Source organism: Artemia sp. Qi Xiang Cuo, chromosome 5 (genome assembly GCF_049724085.1).
Source record: "Artemia sp. Qi Xiang Cuo chromosome 5, ASM4972408v1, whole genome shotgun sequence".
Classification (NCBI taxonomy): domain Eukaryota; kingdom Metazoa; phylum Arthropoda; class Branchiopoda; order Anostraca; family Artemiidae; genus Artemia; species Artemia sp. Qi Xiang Cuo.
In genome coordinates, this window is record NC_142798.1 from 34,247,371 (window position 1) to 34,264,105 (window position 16,735).

At 34.6% G+C, this 16,735-nt stretch overlaps 1 protein-coding gene across 1 annotated transcript in view; it reads left to right on the forward strand.

The window, feature by feature from the left end:
- Positions 1-16,735, forward strand: part of LOC148952063 (neurotrypsin-like) — a 101,327-nt gene that overhangs the window by 26,926 nt on the left and 57,666 nt on the right. Inside the window, exons 7-10 of the mRNA XM_089089520.1 lie at positions 2,789-2,974; positions 6,051-6,323; positions 12,775-13,054; positions 15,140-15,305. Coding sequence (XP_088945646.1) covers positions 2,789-2,974; positions 6,051-6,323; positions 12,775-13,054; positions 15,140-15,305 — 905 coding nt within the window. The remainder of the gene's footprint in view (positions 1-2,788; positions 2,975-6,050; positions 6,324-12,774; positions 13,055-15,139; positions 15,306-16,735) is intronic.

Below are 16,735 nucleotides of genomic sequence, written 5' to 3' on the forward strand. Positions count from 1 at the left end.
GCCAAAAGAATCGAAAATTTTGTTAGTGGCGGGCGCGATTGTTAAGAGGCCCAAAAATATGGCAATTTTTTTCTCTTATAAGTTTCAAACTTACAACCTTAAGTTTTGGTCCAAAAAGAGCCTTATCTACAAAAATTTATTTGGTATCCCAAAGATAGGACTAAAAAAGATCCAAGTTTTCTTCTGAACATCTTGGAACAAAGAGCCATAAGTCCCTAGATCAAAAGAATCTAAGTGTAAAAAAAATAATTCTATTTGGGACGAATGAGTCCCCTGAAAATTCGACCCAAAAAGGGCTGAATCGATTTTTTCTTCATTTGGTTCGAAAATTCTTAAGGTTTCAGGCCACAAGGGCCCCAATGTCGAAGAAAAGCTGAAAAAATCGCCTCCCTAAATGTGAGGCCAAAAACGGGGCTAAAAGCTGGAGCCCAGAACCTCCAAATGTGGAGCCTGAAAATTACCTAAACGTTTTTGTTCGATTGGCTTGAAGCTTTCAATAATCATTGCAGTGGTTAATGGAACCAAATTTTTATTGGGAGGAAGGGAGGGGAGTATCTTGGGGCTCTGAAATGGACTAAAACATGATGTAGCTGATAAGTATGAAACTTAAAGCTAAGAGTTCCTGGGCCATGGGGAAACTAATCCAAATAGAAAACAAGTTAATTGTGGGCATGGCTTTCCAAAAAGGGTCAAATTATTTGTTATGATTGGCACAAAACTTATCTTCTCAAGTTCTTTAGTTTAGAGGCATGTGGCTCCCTCCAAAGTACCGTCCGAAAAGGGCCATTTATTATAGTCCATAAGGGGATCAAACATTTCGGTTTAGAGGGGAAGTGCATTAGGGAGATGAAAAATTGATAAAAAATCATGTAATCTCTGGTATAGGGCGGTAATAGGGCATGAAAAGAGCCAAAATGTTTTTTAATTAACCCAAACCAAATCTTCAAGTCCTTCGGCCAAATTAGCTCTAATGTAAAATAAAAAACAAAAACGAAAATTTTTTCTCGAAGAGGACCAATTTTTTTCCAACAGCTTGAAATTTGTACCCGCAAGTCTCTGGGCCAAGGGGACCCTAATTAAAAAAAAATGATATGATGTGATTGGACACGACCTTCCTTAAAATCATAAACACTTTTTTTTCAATTCCTTTGAAGCTCGTATAAAAAGAAGCAAAATTGTGTCCGGACAATAGATGCCTACAAAAGATTGCTTTTGTCCTAAAAGCAGATTTAGGAAAAGAAATGTAGGCATTTCTCAATCAGTTTTAAAGTTAATGTAGAAGGGCGTAAGAGAACCTCATAAAGAACCTCAATAAAGAATAAAAAAAAATAAAAATTAAGGTGTGTTGACTCGTGACGTCAAAAAATAGGAGTCCTTCGCATCTCTCCTATAGTCCATCACCTAACATAACATGTAGCCAGCCTTTTCCGAACTGGGAGGCGCGCCTCCCTAGAGTGGCACGGACTAGTCTAAGGGGAGGCGCGAATGTTACATAGGATTGACAAGATCAAACGAAATTAAAACTAAAATGTCAAACAATATATCTTAACTCTTTCGAGGTTGACGACATTAAGAGGCCTAGGCTGAGCAAAAGCTAGGTTCGTCATCTAAAGATAAAACTAGCAAGATTTATATAGGTGAAGCTGAATACTCCGTTCAGGGAATATCATTTAGGCGATTGTTGAAGAAAATCTTTGCTATCAATCTTTGCAATCACTATAAGATTCACCTTATTAGTAGAAGAAGGAAATGATATAGCTAAAACCACATATTATATTGGATATCTTCGATGTGTCGAAGAGAATAATATAATTGAAGGTAAAATTTTTTTTTGCAAACCCATTCCTGGCAAAGCCACATCCAGTGAAAGTTTTAATATATTTGGCAATTTCTTTTAATGAGGGTGTCATATTGTGGAAATATTCCATTTGGCTTTGCACAAACAGTGCAAAGTCAATGTTAGGACACAAAGCTGTCCTTCTAGCACTAATTGAAATAAAACCACGCAATGCTATTTAGGCCAGAGCCGTTCCTAGAGTTGGTGGTTCTCGAGGGAAAATTAATTACAGCACCCCCCCTAACCACTCAAATACAAGCAAAAAAGCCGAATCAAAGTGAAAAAAGGATTAAAGTGGGCAATTCCCCGACCGCAGCCACCGAGCTATGGTGTTTGGGGCAACTAACCCGGTTTCCCCCCACCCACAGAGGAAAGGTTCTGCTTTGGGCACACTGCATGGTCCACAGAGCAGCTCTCGTATCTCGTATAAAGATAGTTTTACAAAGTAACGAAAGCTGTAAACTACGAAAAACAACATTCCATTATAAGTGGGATTATTTTCCAAGCTATGTGACAATATGGGAGTTACTTACATCTCCGTTTTGTACTATTTCAAAGAATGCTGGTTATATCGTACTAAAGTTGTTCAGAGTATACATGAACTCAAAATGGAAATTGCAATTTTTATTCAAGAAAATCAAAATGAGGATGTAAATATTTTAGGGATGGCAGTGACCTGACCTGACCTCTTCGGTGGTTAGGTTAGGAAAACTAACTTTTTCGAATAAATTGATGTAAGGGTCACAAATGTATCTATTGGTTCCAAAAGATAATTTGAAGCAGTCATAATTAAAATCTCCACTAAGAGACAGTAATATGAAAGTATTATTTGTTTTCTTTGTTTGTAAGAGATTCTCGTAATAAATTTTATAGTAGTAACAATTTTTATGTTTTATTATCTTATAATATGGAAGGGCCAAGCTGCTTTCAGCATTTTTTTTTTTCTTTCAGGATGGAACGTAAAACTGGAAACAGTTGTGCCTCCACCCATGATGAAACAATCCCCAATGTGCATGGTCCTCAAATCCAAGTACCGAGGATTACCGCAATCGAGAAAAATTGATTATTATTTTTGGTCTTTGGACGACTGTGATGGACAATTACCATTTGTCTGCAAAAGAAAGGCCAGGGATATAGGTAAATCTCATTTCTGATGATCAAAATCGTTAACGTAGGCTTCCTTTTCGTTGCACTATCATGAGTAGACCACTGATAAATATTCTATCATTATTCTTTGTCCAGTTTTCAATTATAACCGCGTACAGAATTTTTATAGCAATCTTCATCCTGCTATTGTACTATAAGGTAGCGTAAAAAGGGATATAATTTGTTGACAAACCTCCAAAATAGATAAACATTCAGGGTTTGAACCTTAGACTCAGCTTTACTTCCATAAGGCTAAGCAAGCTACAGTTAACAATAAACCACATGAAGTAGATATGTAGAATTCTTGTAGCTATTTATATCAAGAAGCTGCATTTATATCTAGAAAGCCACTACTCACTATGGAATTTTGGTAATATCTACCGGCAAATGTCTGCGTTTTTCTAACTTATTTGACAAAAACTCAGGAGGTTGTTGCCTCCCGCGTAAACATTGCTTACTAGAATATTTTGGATATCTACCGTCTTACAGTGGCAAGCGTTTGGATTTACTTGTAATAAATAGAATTCATTGAGCTCCGCGCTGAGTTACAACTATAAATAGGTCATCCATATTCGTTTTGGGGTTTTAAACAGGAAGTTTTTGTCAAATTAATACACAAGTAATATATCTCACTTCTAAAATTAAAATAAAAGTGGAAGAAGTCAACAAGTCCTTCAAAATTGAGATGCTATTGTCCTTTATTTAGATGCTATGGCATTTTGAAAGCTATTAAATAAAAAAATTAAAAAAAACAAGTTTTTTTAACTGAAAGTAAGGAACGACGTTAAAACTTAAAACGAACAGAAATTATTCCGTATATGAAAGGGGCTGTCCCTTCCTCAACGCCTCGCTCTTTACGCTAAAGTTTTTCATTGTTTAAAAAAAATAGAGTTGTGAGAAAGTCAAACTTTAACGTTTTTGAATTAATGCAGGTTTTGATTTTGGCTCACCGTACATGAATAATAAAAAAAAAAGAATATTAATTTTACTTTTATTTGGTTAAAGGGCTTTCTCGAAACCTGTTTAATTTTATTTACGAACGTTTTTATTAGTAATAAATATACGTAACTTACGAATTAACTTACGTAACGAACCTCTATATTCTTATATTTTTAATACGTATATTAGAGGGTTCGCCCCCTAGTCAATACCTTGCTCTTTAAGCTAAAGTTCGAATTTTGTTCCAATTCTTTAAAAATGACCCCTTAATCACAAATGCCGTTAATTAGAATAAATAGCTCTTATGAAAGTACTAAATAATCTTTGGCTTTAAGAGCGAGGTATTGACTAGGGGATGAACCCAATCATATACGTAATTTTTCTGTCGTTTTAAGTTTTGATGTTGCTCCTTACTTTCAGTTAAAAAACTTGTTTTTTTTATATCTAATTTCTGATCTTTTTTTAAATAATGCTGGGAAGTCCGGCGCCCCCTTCATAGAAATGTCCCTTCTCCCATGAAAACTTCCTTCATGGTAAGATCCTCCTACATAACCCCCGACCCACTCCCCCCCCACTACCAGAAAAAATCTCCTCTGAAAACGTCTGTATACTTCCCAATAACCAATACTATATGTTAACATTGGGTAAAGTTCATAACTTTCAGCCCTCCCCCTGGGGACTTTGGGGGATTAAGTTATCCTAAAAGACATAATTATCATATTTTCGACCATGCTGAACAAAATTGCTATATCAAAATTTGATCGGGTGACTTTGGGAAAAAAATGAGCGTGGGAGGGGGCCTAGTTGCGTTCTAAGTTTTTTGATCTCTTAAAAAGGGCAGTCGAACTTTTAATTTTCGTTCGAATGAGCCCTCCTATGATATTCTAGGACCACTTGGTCGATACGATCGCCTCTGGAAAAAACAAACAAACAAACAAATAAACACGCATCCGTGATCTTTCTTCTGGCAAAAAATGCAAAATTCCACATTTTTTTAGATAGAAGCTTGAAACCTCCGCAGTAGGGTTCTCTGATACGCTGAATATGATGGTGTGATTTTTATTGGGGTTCTATAGCTCTTAGGCGGTCTTTTCCCCCTTTTTTGAAAATCAGCAGTGTTTTATCATCTACGTAACTTTTTAAAGGTTGAACTAGACTTGATAAAACTAACACATTTGTAATCAGCGGGAGATTCTGGTTAGCTTTACGTATCTATTGATGTCAAAATTTTGTTCTCTGCGACTCTGGTTGATACTTAGCCGGCTTATTCCTTACTTATAGTTCGTTACCACGAACTGTTTGATTCTTATTTTATCCTGCGAGAGTGCGATTATATACAGAAGTTGGATTTCCAAATACTGGAATACAGGGTTGTATCCAATATATGGTCGGGGGGGGGGGGATATTATTATTCTTTTTTTTTGGGGGGGGGGATAGTAACTTTAAAAAACACCTCAAAAATTTATTTACATGCATTTTTGTTACGTTTTTTACGAGTCATACAAGCACTTCGGGGGGGGGGGGAGGGTAGAGAAGCACTTCAGGGGGAGCTCAAACCCGATAACCCTCCCCCTGATACGGCCTCGCTGCAATATCGCCGGTGCCAAATATCTTGCAATTTTTAACGAAAAGAATATATATTCATTTTGTAAATATCAGAAGACTGGGAATAAGGACCTAGTGAGTTAATGAATGAAAAAATTGTTTCTTTAAAAGGTGCAAAGCTCAAAAAATAAACTTTACGGAACGTTCTAAATTTGTGCAAATTTTCCCTAGTAAACACTGTCAAAAACAATCACCAACACTCCAAGTACATTGCTTGCAAGGTTGCGCAGCTGAACACAGTGTAAATATAGTTTTTTTTTTTTTTAGATTTTTTCATTTGTTTAGACTTATCTATAATTTAAAAATAAGATTTAGAGATGAACTTTCATCTCGAGAGCTCCTTAACGATAGAACGACTTTTCCTAACGAACACAGTTAGTTTCACGGGTTCAAAAAGGTTAAGCTGTGTATAGCAACGGGACTCTATTTTATGCTCTAACAATGGTCTGCTTAACGTATTCCTTAATTAACAACGTCCTTAATATATTTTTTTGTACCACATAGTCTTCTATTTACATTTCAGGTTGTATATATGGGAATGGAGCAAGCTACGTTGGAGTTGCCAATATTAGCTTGTCTGGGCTTCCGTGCCTGCGTTGGGATGATGAGCGAATTAAGCATGTACTGGCTCCAAGAGCAAGAAGTGCCGTGGCAAAGAAAGAAGATCTATTTAAAGCTACTGGTGATTCTTCAATTTCACACAACTTTTGTCGTAATCCACATGGTGAGGTAAAACCGTGGTGCTTTGTTTCACCAACGGACATGGAGTACTGTGACATACCTCAGTGTCCCCCTGGTAAATATTTTCCAATTTTCTTTACCAGAGCTTTATCAAAGCTTTCACCAGGACTTATGTCACAGTGGTAATTTATGAATATAATAAATGTTGTATAAAGTAAATCATTGTATTGATTCAATAAATAGTAATTATTCAGTCTGGACTAGTTCCAGTTGAAGATGGAAAGGTTCTTAATTAGTCGCAAAGAGGTTGTTGATCAAAGCTGGAGAGAATATTTTAACGTGGTATTAAACATTGACAGAGTTTTGCCCGTTTTCTATGGTCAGAAAATAGTGAGAAACATTTTTGATAATTTTGGAAAATGATTGATTTGTTATCTTAAAATATTTTTTTTTTATTTAGATAACCGTATTATAAATAGAACGCTCAGTATAGTTGGTTAAAATAAATACATCAGTACATGTGTTCTCAAAGGGCGCACTGCAAAGCTGAACGGATCGGTACAAATTATATCTTTTAGCTTACATGCATTAAAATGGGTCACCGTGAATAACCGAAACTTATTGCAATGAGGAGTTATCAAACTTTTAATTCTAAAGATCACCTCTATGCCATGGCACCTGAGCGAGGTAAATTCTAAAATGAAATATATGAATCTGTAAGACTGGATGTGGTGAATGACCCATTCAATTTTCACTCTACTAGATATTTTTGGAAAGCTATGGAAACATCTTTCAAACAAATATTATAATCATTCAGTAAGCATAATAGTCGGTAATAAATAAGTTGCTATTATTATTATTATTGATATATACAGGAAAAACAAGCGGAAAGATACAAGTATCAAAATCTTGTCTTAAGAGAATCCAAAGCGTCCTCCAATACTTTCTTTTAAGAGCTGAGGGAACCCAAAAAAGAGTTGTAAGGCTTAATAAGAATCAATAAAGGCTATGCTCAAGTTAGGTTTTTTGTAGAATGAATTTTTCAACCCAGGTCTGGAGATCTGTGACGAGTAGGATGGAATCTTAAATTTTAAAAAAAGTAGTAAATTTTGTGTATATTCGTTTGGTATAGACATTAGAAGTAATTAGATTGGGGGCCAGAAGAATTTTCTCGGGTAGTTTAAATCAAACCAAAGATATGGAATTTCGTGACATTTTTCTTCATTTTTCTAATTGGACCTGTTTGGAGGTCCAGAACTCTTGAAAGACTTTACAGGTGTGTAAGTGTACATCATATGCGTTAATTATACTTCTATAAAGGAAAAATAGTGCAATTTTCTACCTTAATTTAACGGATGAAATATAAACTGAAAATAGATTAAATAATTTATATAAACGCGATCTTAAATAAGCCGGAAATAAATTGTGCTTATACAATTTCCTCCTATTCGTATTGAATATGAAAAACGCAAGATTCTTGAAATTACATCGGTGGTAGTGTTGGCTCAAAACAACCCTCGCCCTCACCTTGTCTCACCAACTCATCTTGTGTCAATAGCTAAGCGTTCTCATTACGAGGGGGGGGGGCACCTAAAGCAGAACTCTTTCTGAAATTTTCAAATATTTTTTTGATTTTTTTTCCCATTTGGATTTACGTTTTTAAACATATTTCCTACTCCATTTGCTCTACATTAGTTTTTCATCCATATCTACTAATTTATTCTCCAAATAATATCCGAATGAACTAATCTTACTACTTGAGAATGAAATCATTACACAAAAGTAAACCACCCACTCGAAATACTCCCAGCAGAAGATTCGTCCTCCCCTCCCCACCCGAAAAATGTATGCATACTTCCCAATATCAAATAAAACAAAGGGCGATTGTTATAACTTTAAAACCTTTCCCAGGGGCTGTAGGGGGCCATTTTATTACCAAAGACATAGTTATTGGGCCTTTCAACTTTGCTGAGGAATCAAAATTTTTAGATAGTTTTTTCTTCAGCATAGTTGAAAGGCCCAATAACTATACATTTGCCTCTCAGTTACTTGGACTATCTGTTTTGGTATTTCTCTTTCTGCAATTAGCCATGTCTTGATGCAACCTACTGCAAAATACTTGATAACTTCAATCCAAAATCAACGGACGATATTTCTATGGGGAGAGGGGTTTTTCTGTAGAGGTGGAGCCAGGTATCCTGGCGTTATTTAAAAAATGATCAGAAATAAAAAAAAAGTTTTTTTCTACTGAAAGTAAGGAGCAACATTAAAACTTAAAACGAACAGAAATTATTCCGTATATGAGGGGGATTGCCCCCTCTTCAACATCTCGTTCATTGCGCTAAAGTTTAAATTTTGTCCCAGTCCTTTAAAGACGATTCCTAAAACACAAGGGATGTTTAATTAGAACAATAAGTAAATTTTTTTTAAAGCGCTGAAAAACTGTAGCTTGAAGAGCGAGGTTTTGAGGAAGGGGGATCCTCCCTCATATACGTAATAATTTATGTTTGTTTTAAGTTTTAATGTTACTACTTACTCTAGGTTGAAAAAATTGTTTTATTTTCTTTATTTAATGAAGCTTAGAGACAAACAATTTTCTAATGGCAATGGAAGAAGTATGCCAATTAAAGTAAAAGTATTTAAAATGAAAAAAGTAAGTAGTTACAAAAACTATACTAAACAATAGCCTGCTTACAAAACTAAGGTATTAAGTTCTGTTGAGCAATACCGAAGCGTTGGACGGATTTTTTTTTAACAATATCGACAGTTCTGAACTTGGATATCAAACACCAAAATATTTATTGCTTTTAGACTCAGTGTTTATAAAAAGTAACGCATTATCAATGTAGTTTTTTCGAGGTAAAACATTAAAACTAAGATTAAGAAGATCAAATAAAAGATTTTAATTCAATATTTTCAACTAAATTTTGAATGCCAAAAACCAGTATATTTTACATCTTTATGCTTTATAACTGTCAAAAATTAAATGTTTTTCAAAGTGACAAATTGATAAATACAATCACTCCTAGAAATAAATTAAATTGATAATAGAACACAAAAAATGTATCCATTCAGGGGGAAAATTCAGAAATTCTTAGCATTCCTTTCAGGGGAAACATTCCTGTCCATAGCGGCTTCAGATGCTGATAGGCACTCTTGCAATGCAAGCAGAAGTTGACGGCGTATTCTTACCGAAATCGCCCCTTATTAGGTTGTTTTCCTTAGGTTTTCTATAATTATACGAACTTTGTTGTTTGCTAATAACTGTACTGATTACTAAGCTAATAAGCAAACACATATTCAAGATCACCATAAAAAGCTGATTCTTTGACTGAATGTAATCAATAGTTAGGCTCTTATACTTTCGTTATTGACAAGGATCGTTATTTACTTACCATTCATTGCTATGAAGATTTTGTTTTTTTGATCCAACCAAATCATATAAAAAAAATGTTTGTGGAAAACTGGTTAGGGGTTACTCAGTCACAAATTAGAACTTATATTTTCCTTATTATGGGTCGAATCTATTGGCAGGCAGCCAACAATGGGGCAACAAACATTTTTTCCTTGCTTTTTTCCTATTCTGCGTTTTCCTTCGGTTTCCTTATAATTACTTTATAGTCCCAAGTTTCCAGGGGTCATGCCCCCCTGCCGGCGCCCATGGTAATATTTCCAAATAATTGGAAAAAGCTTGGTTGTAGTTACCTCTGTTTAGTTAGTTGCTATGTTTATCCCTCCATCGCGATCCTTTTTCAACTTTTCTAGAAACAAGTTACTGAAACAGTCTCTCTATTTAAGTTAAAAAAAACAGCAACAAATTATGTAAAAATGGTTTCTGATTTTTATTATAATCTTGTGAAGTAGCGAAACGATTTTATTTATTACATTTAAGCATTTTTAGTCTTAATTGAACTAAAAAAAGATCTCCGGGGCCAGGGAGGGCAGCTTGAAGTGTTAAAGCATCTTTGGTCGGCTTTACCAACAAGTGTTGTGGGAGCAACACCTTAATTTTAATTCTTCGTCATCGGTTAAATTCTGTAGTTATCAACCTCTCCAAGCTTTAGTTAATTAAGAGTTAATTAACAAACTTGAGTTAATTAAGTAAATTACACTACTTTAGACTACGCTAGGGGGGGAGGGCGCGTGCCCCCCTCACCCCCCTGAATCCACCACTGCCTTAAAAGACAGTCTCAAGATATACTTTGATCGTAAAACTAACTTTATTTTCTATTTCTCGATACCGAATCAATGTTCTTAGTTCTTAAAAAAACATTATAGATAAAAGGTAATACCTAATTACTTGGCCTCAAAATATAAAACCTAACAAAATCCAAGTTGTTGTATCTAAAAGTATATCAGGTGCAATAATCTAATGCCACTAACTTTGTTTCAAAGCACTGCACCTATTAATGGTTTTCTAGGCAATTAATAGTGAAAACACCTTCACCGAGTGATTGCTTTGCTAAACCTTTCATTGAAAATTACATAACTATGTCACTGTTGCGTCATTATGGTCGCTGCGTAGCCACTAGTGAAGACAATTTTTATTACCCTAAAATGCATTAGAAACGAATAAAGATAGACTAATTAGCATAAGAATATAACCCTGTGTCCCTGAGGATGAACAAGACTTAATATTATTCCACATGTCATTTTGGATAGAGAAAGAATCCCCGAGAAATGAAACTTCTGAAGCCTGCTCGTACTGGGGATGTAAAATTCAACAGCATGAAATTTCGTTGGTTAGCGTCCTTTTGACCGAAAGCTAAAGTATAATTGAAAGAAACAGAAGCTTGGTAGTACAGCTTCAGATAGTTCACTCTGAACTCTACAAAGCTCTTTTTCAGTTTTCACACTGTAGACTCTGGCTCAAAGACATTCAAAAACCATCCCTTTTGGCGCTAGATAAGAATTATGCGTAGTTTTCCTAAATATAATATCATTTCCATCAATCCGACCATAGATCTGAATTTTTCGTAAAAATTGCGAAACCTCTAACACTCATGAAATAAACTGAGATCAGGAGCATTAGAAGGAAAAAAAAGACGAAACCAAAGTTTTGCTCCCGCAGCAGAGTTGATCGAAAACGTCAATAAGAACTATTGTGACATTTCCTTTATTTATTTTTTATTTTTTATATTTTTTTTGATTACCAGCTAAACTATTTTTCTTTATTAGGTGCAACATATTTACTGACTAGCTGTTCATTTCACCAGTTTTTTGTTCTTTATTATTATTTTAAGACTCGTCGCATTGCAATTTCCCGTACTGATTTTTCTTTCTTGGACTGGACGAAAAAAAAGGTACTGACTTAGGACCCAATCCTTGGGCTAACTCTTGGTTATTAAATATAATGGGAAAAATAAAAAGAGATTCAGTGTATCTTCGACGACAGTCTTACGTCTTATAGGGCTGCTTATCTTCTCTTACCTCAACCTATCCGAGTGTTTGAGCAGAGTCAGGTCAACTTCCAGTTCTGGAGAACTGGTGGTTGCTTTTTGTTGTAAATCGATTATCCCAAAAGATATAGGCTACAATACAGTTATATACATAGTGAGCCAGACCTGTGATAAACTATGTTTCATTTCCTCTTGATAGGTTATCGCAGACTATTCTCTGTCTGTAAGAGCTCTGAGGGGCGATTCAGCACTGAGGCTGTTAAGGAATAATCTGTTTTTGTTGTACCACCAGTGAACAAAATAAAGTAAATGTTATCTATAACCTTAAATTCATATTGAATTAGCATCTAAAGATGGAGATTGAAACATATTTTTGTGTTGTACTAAGATATTAAAAAATTGTACTAAGATGTACAAAGATATAGGTTTCAAATGGGAAAGTACGCTTCATCAATATTATCCTTAATTCTACAATTGATTTAGTAGAATACTTTCTAAAAGATGCGGTAGAAAATTATTACGCAAGTTATAAATGCTCTGTTTTGTCAATTGGGTGTTAGAAAGAGAAATGGATTTGTTGCTAAATTTATTTTAATTTATTACCTGCACAAAACAAACAACAATTTGGAGTACAATTGAAAGTGACAGATAAACAGTAAATAACTAAAAAATGGCTATACACACTGTATAACCAAACTCACCTTCAGAAAGGAAAACAGAAAAAAAGGATCATACTCAGGAATAAAACTGAATAAGGTCAAATTTATCAACTAAATTACTATTTCCAGAGCGATATCGTAAACGGTGAAAATAAAAATAATAGCATGTCATCAAATATACCAAATATACGATACTGCAATTCTTTTTCCGAAATAAATAGGTAGTGCCGGAGTAGAAAAGGATAACCAAGGAGATAAACATATGGTATAAACTGCAAATACATTTTTGAACAATACCTTAATTTATTAGGCGAAGTTTCTCCGTGCAGTACCCTTAGGCTCTTAAACGTTCCATTTATCAGGGTTGGAAATTTTTTTATTAAAAGCAACGTATAAATTGAGCATTTTGGAAACTAACGTCTTCTGAGTTTTTTTTAAGTCTTCCAAGCCGTCTCTTTTTATATTTCATATCATGGTCATATCTATTAAAAATTCTGATTATTTTTAGACAAATCTCTTGGAAGAAGTAAGCAGTGTGGATCTGGCCAATTTCGATGTCGAGGCTCTGGCGACTGTATTTCCTCTGCATGGGTGTGTGATGGAGATCCAGATTGTCTTGATGGAACAGACGAAGAATTTTGTCAAGATTATATGTCAGAGTTTAAGAAGCAGCTGAATCATCAAGTTGTTGGTTTTGACGCTGAAAAGTGGCTAAGTACAACTGCAGAAACGTGTGCACGTCGGTGTTCAGAAGCCAAGGAAATCACATGCAGAAGTTTTAACCACAAGTAATTATGTTTTGCGTTATAAGTTAAGAAAATTTGTAGTTATTTTTTTTGCAACTTAAAAAAAAATAAAATAGTGTGTTAATATTTCGAGCAGGGCCGTATCTAGGACTTTTTTTTTCGGGGAAGGGGTCTACAAAAGGATTTTTGTCGGGGGGGGGCGGGGTAAATTTTTTTTTAAAACGTATCGAAAATTTGCTTATATTAATTTTTTACGCTTTTACGAGTCGGAAAAACATTTCGGTGGGGGGCGGGGAGAGAATTCACATCTCCGAACTTTCCATGGCATAGCCTTGATTTCAAGTGAGTAGAATAATCTTTCCATCTGGATTCTAAAAAATCTAATTGTTCACGGGAACAAAAGTTTACAGAAGTGAATAAATATCTTCAAAATACAAATTTGTTTTCGGCTAACAGTTGCAAATGAAAAATGGAATTTCCATTTCTGGCTAACAGTTGCAACCCTATTACACCTGTAAAAAATCTTGAACTAATACACATATTTTGAAAGGTGGCCGACATTTACCCCCCCCCCCCCCACGGAAAATATCCCTCCGAGAAACAATCCATTTCGTAAAAATCCTGGAGGCTGAACAAATAAAGCTCAGCACTTTTAAACCACCGTCAAAATATTTTCCTAGATGGTGCAACTCAAATTTCTTTTGATCCAGACTAAAAATGGAATTTCGATCCTAACATTCTGGTAGTTATACCAACTATTTAAAAAGGTAGCGTTTGCAGCAAAAAAAATATTGCATTGGATTAGAGGCAACGCGGCATTGCCCGCGTAAGGAGCCTATACCTTACGTGTATTATTCCTTCTTTTATTTTCCGTGGCCACTTCCGATGAACAGAATGGTCGTGGAAAATTCAAAGGGATTCATTCGATTGGAAATTGAAAATCTTACTGCCCTTCTTAGGAATTAAAAGTGACTGGTTGGTAACCAGCCCGCCTCCCATTGCCTTTTAGAGCTCCCAAGCCCCCTCACAACCCTGAAGAGGTCAATCAAAATTTTGAATTCGTCATTTTGTTCTAAAAGGTCGAAAGCTCAAGATATTCCTGTGGATATGAAAGGACCCCTACAGCCCTTGGAGCAAGAGCCTGAAATCCTTCAAATTTGCAAGTGTTTACCCGTAAGTTTTGCAATTAAAACACTGAGTCTTGTTATATCTTAGATGTGCAATTGATTCGAAAATTTCAAGGTTTGTATTCTGAATCTACAGGATAAAATATTTTATTGTGAGAAGAAGAGAGTTCTAGGGATCAATAATTACTGATCAGTTCAAAACTTAGTTCCAAATCCTTGGGCAAAGAGGAGCATTATGTAAAATAATTGATTGCTCTGTTTTTTTTTTACGCTGCTCTGCTTTAAATTTCTAGCCATTTAGACGTCTGAAACAAATTTTTAGGGCCAATCATATTTAACAAACCTGGTTGTATTGATTCTTGACGCACTTTTTTATACAACAAATTAACAATCAGACAAATTAAAGATAACAAATCAGAAGTCTTTAAGCACTCATTGGCTATTTTTGACTATCTCTGATCAAAAGGTTGGCCATTACAGCAGAGGGTTTTAAAAGGCTTCAAGATAACCATTTTGATACAGATTTTGTTTTCCAAATATATCTAAAGCCGAAGAAAGAACAGTCTTTTATCCAGCAAAACACAAACAGCTCTAATTATCCTCAGAATATAGATATTTGAATACAGAACTTGTCAAATAATCCATCATCATGGGCGTAGGCAGCATATTGTCTAGGGGGGGGGCAGATATTGTCTAGGGGGGCGCAGTCAATAGTGTGACGGAGTTTTATCAACTGCTTTTTCAAAACCATCTGCTTTTTCAGCCATATCTAATGTAAATTTGAAGGTCTATGGGGGGCCAGCTGCCCCCCGGCCCCCCTCCCTACACCCATGTCCATCATACATAGATAATGGGGGGGGGTATTTATGAGTCTAATAATGAATTTGAAATGCCGCATTTCCGCTTAACCAAGTCTAATTATTTAAAGGTGTCTCTAGAATATTTTGATAAAGTTAGTGTGATACATTCTGTGCTGTTTTATATGAGTGCTGTTTTTAAGTCCAGAAACCAATGAGTGCGTCCTGACAGAAAGCAACACTGGATTGTCTGGAAAAGTCATGTGGTCTTCCAATTGGAACTATTTTGAAAGAGCTGCTTACTCAATAAATTGTACTGATTCTCATCTGTTTGAGTGTGGGAATAAGAAGTGCATTGACAATGCTCTGGTGAGTTATTTGTTCTTAAATTAAATTTCCGTCAATTCTTTAGTATTAATCTCAAGGTGACAGAAAATTATTCAATCTTGATGATAAGGTTGCTTTAGACTCTGCCTTTAGTAGAGACATAAAATATAATATAAAATAACATTTAATCTTAAAGGAAAACAATTTTTTTCGTTCTTTAGGTCCAACTGTTAATACCGCTAAGTAGATTGAATCAATTGGGAAACTCGTTGGAGGGTGGTAAGGCTGAACGATCCCTATCTTGCCATGGGTTAACTTACGAAAAATTAAGCAAGAAAAAACGGGTTTCAATTTTAATAAAGCAATGAAACAATAAATAACAACAAAGAAACGCTTAATCAAAAATACTCCGAATATTTCGGCCCCACGTCCGGGACCCTTTCTCAACAAAAAAAACAAACAAAACAACAATCAAAATGTCCTTTTAAAAAATAACACGCACAGAAGTGCAACTACTAAACACACGAAGAAAGAAGGAAAAAAATATAAATAAATAAGTAGGAAACAAACTCACATATGTGAGTTTGTTTCCTACTTATTTATTTATATTTTTGTGTTTATTTGTTGCTATTTAGTGTTTGACTGCTTTAATAAAATTAAGTGTTTATTTGTTGTTATTTATTGTTTCACTGCTTTATTAAAATTAAAACCCGTTTTTTCTTGCTTAATTTTTCGTAAATGGAAAAGCAGTGTTTTCTAAGAAATTATTTGGGTCAACTTACATGTTAAATAAAAACAGATTGATCCTACTAAGGATAAACTGCCTACTAAATATGTAAAATACTACAATATACTATACTATACTATAACATAATATACTATACACTAAAATACTGTATACTATTATATACCATACTATACTACAGATAAATATGTAAACAAAATTTCAGAATACTAAATATGAAAAACTGGTGGACGTGAATGAGAAGCCTTAAATTTTAACATTGTCCATTAGTATTTTCCTTGTATATTTCATAAAATACGAAAACTACTAAATATGTAAAATACTACAATATACTATACTATACTGTAACATAATATACTATACACTAAAATACTATACACTATTATATACCATACTATACTATAGTAAAATATGTAAACAAAATTTCAGAATACTAAATATGAAAAACTGGTGGACGTGAATGAGAAGCCTTAAATTTTAACATTGTCCACTAGTATTTTCCTTGTATGATATTCTCCTGTAAATCTCGAATATAGCTCTTGTTTTGAATTTCTAGTTTAACAAGGCTATCATTTCTTGTAATTATTAAATAAAAAACAATTTTCTATTAGTTTGTTTTTGCGGTGTTTTATTTTAAATTTTTACGGTGACCAGGCCCGGGTAACTTAATTTTAATCACTTAATTTTAATTAGTAGTTAGAAGCCAAACCATATAGTCTGCGGGCAT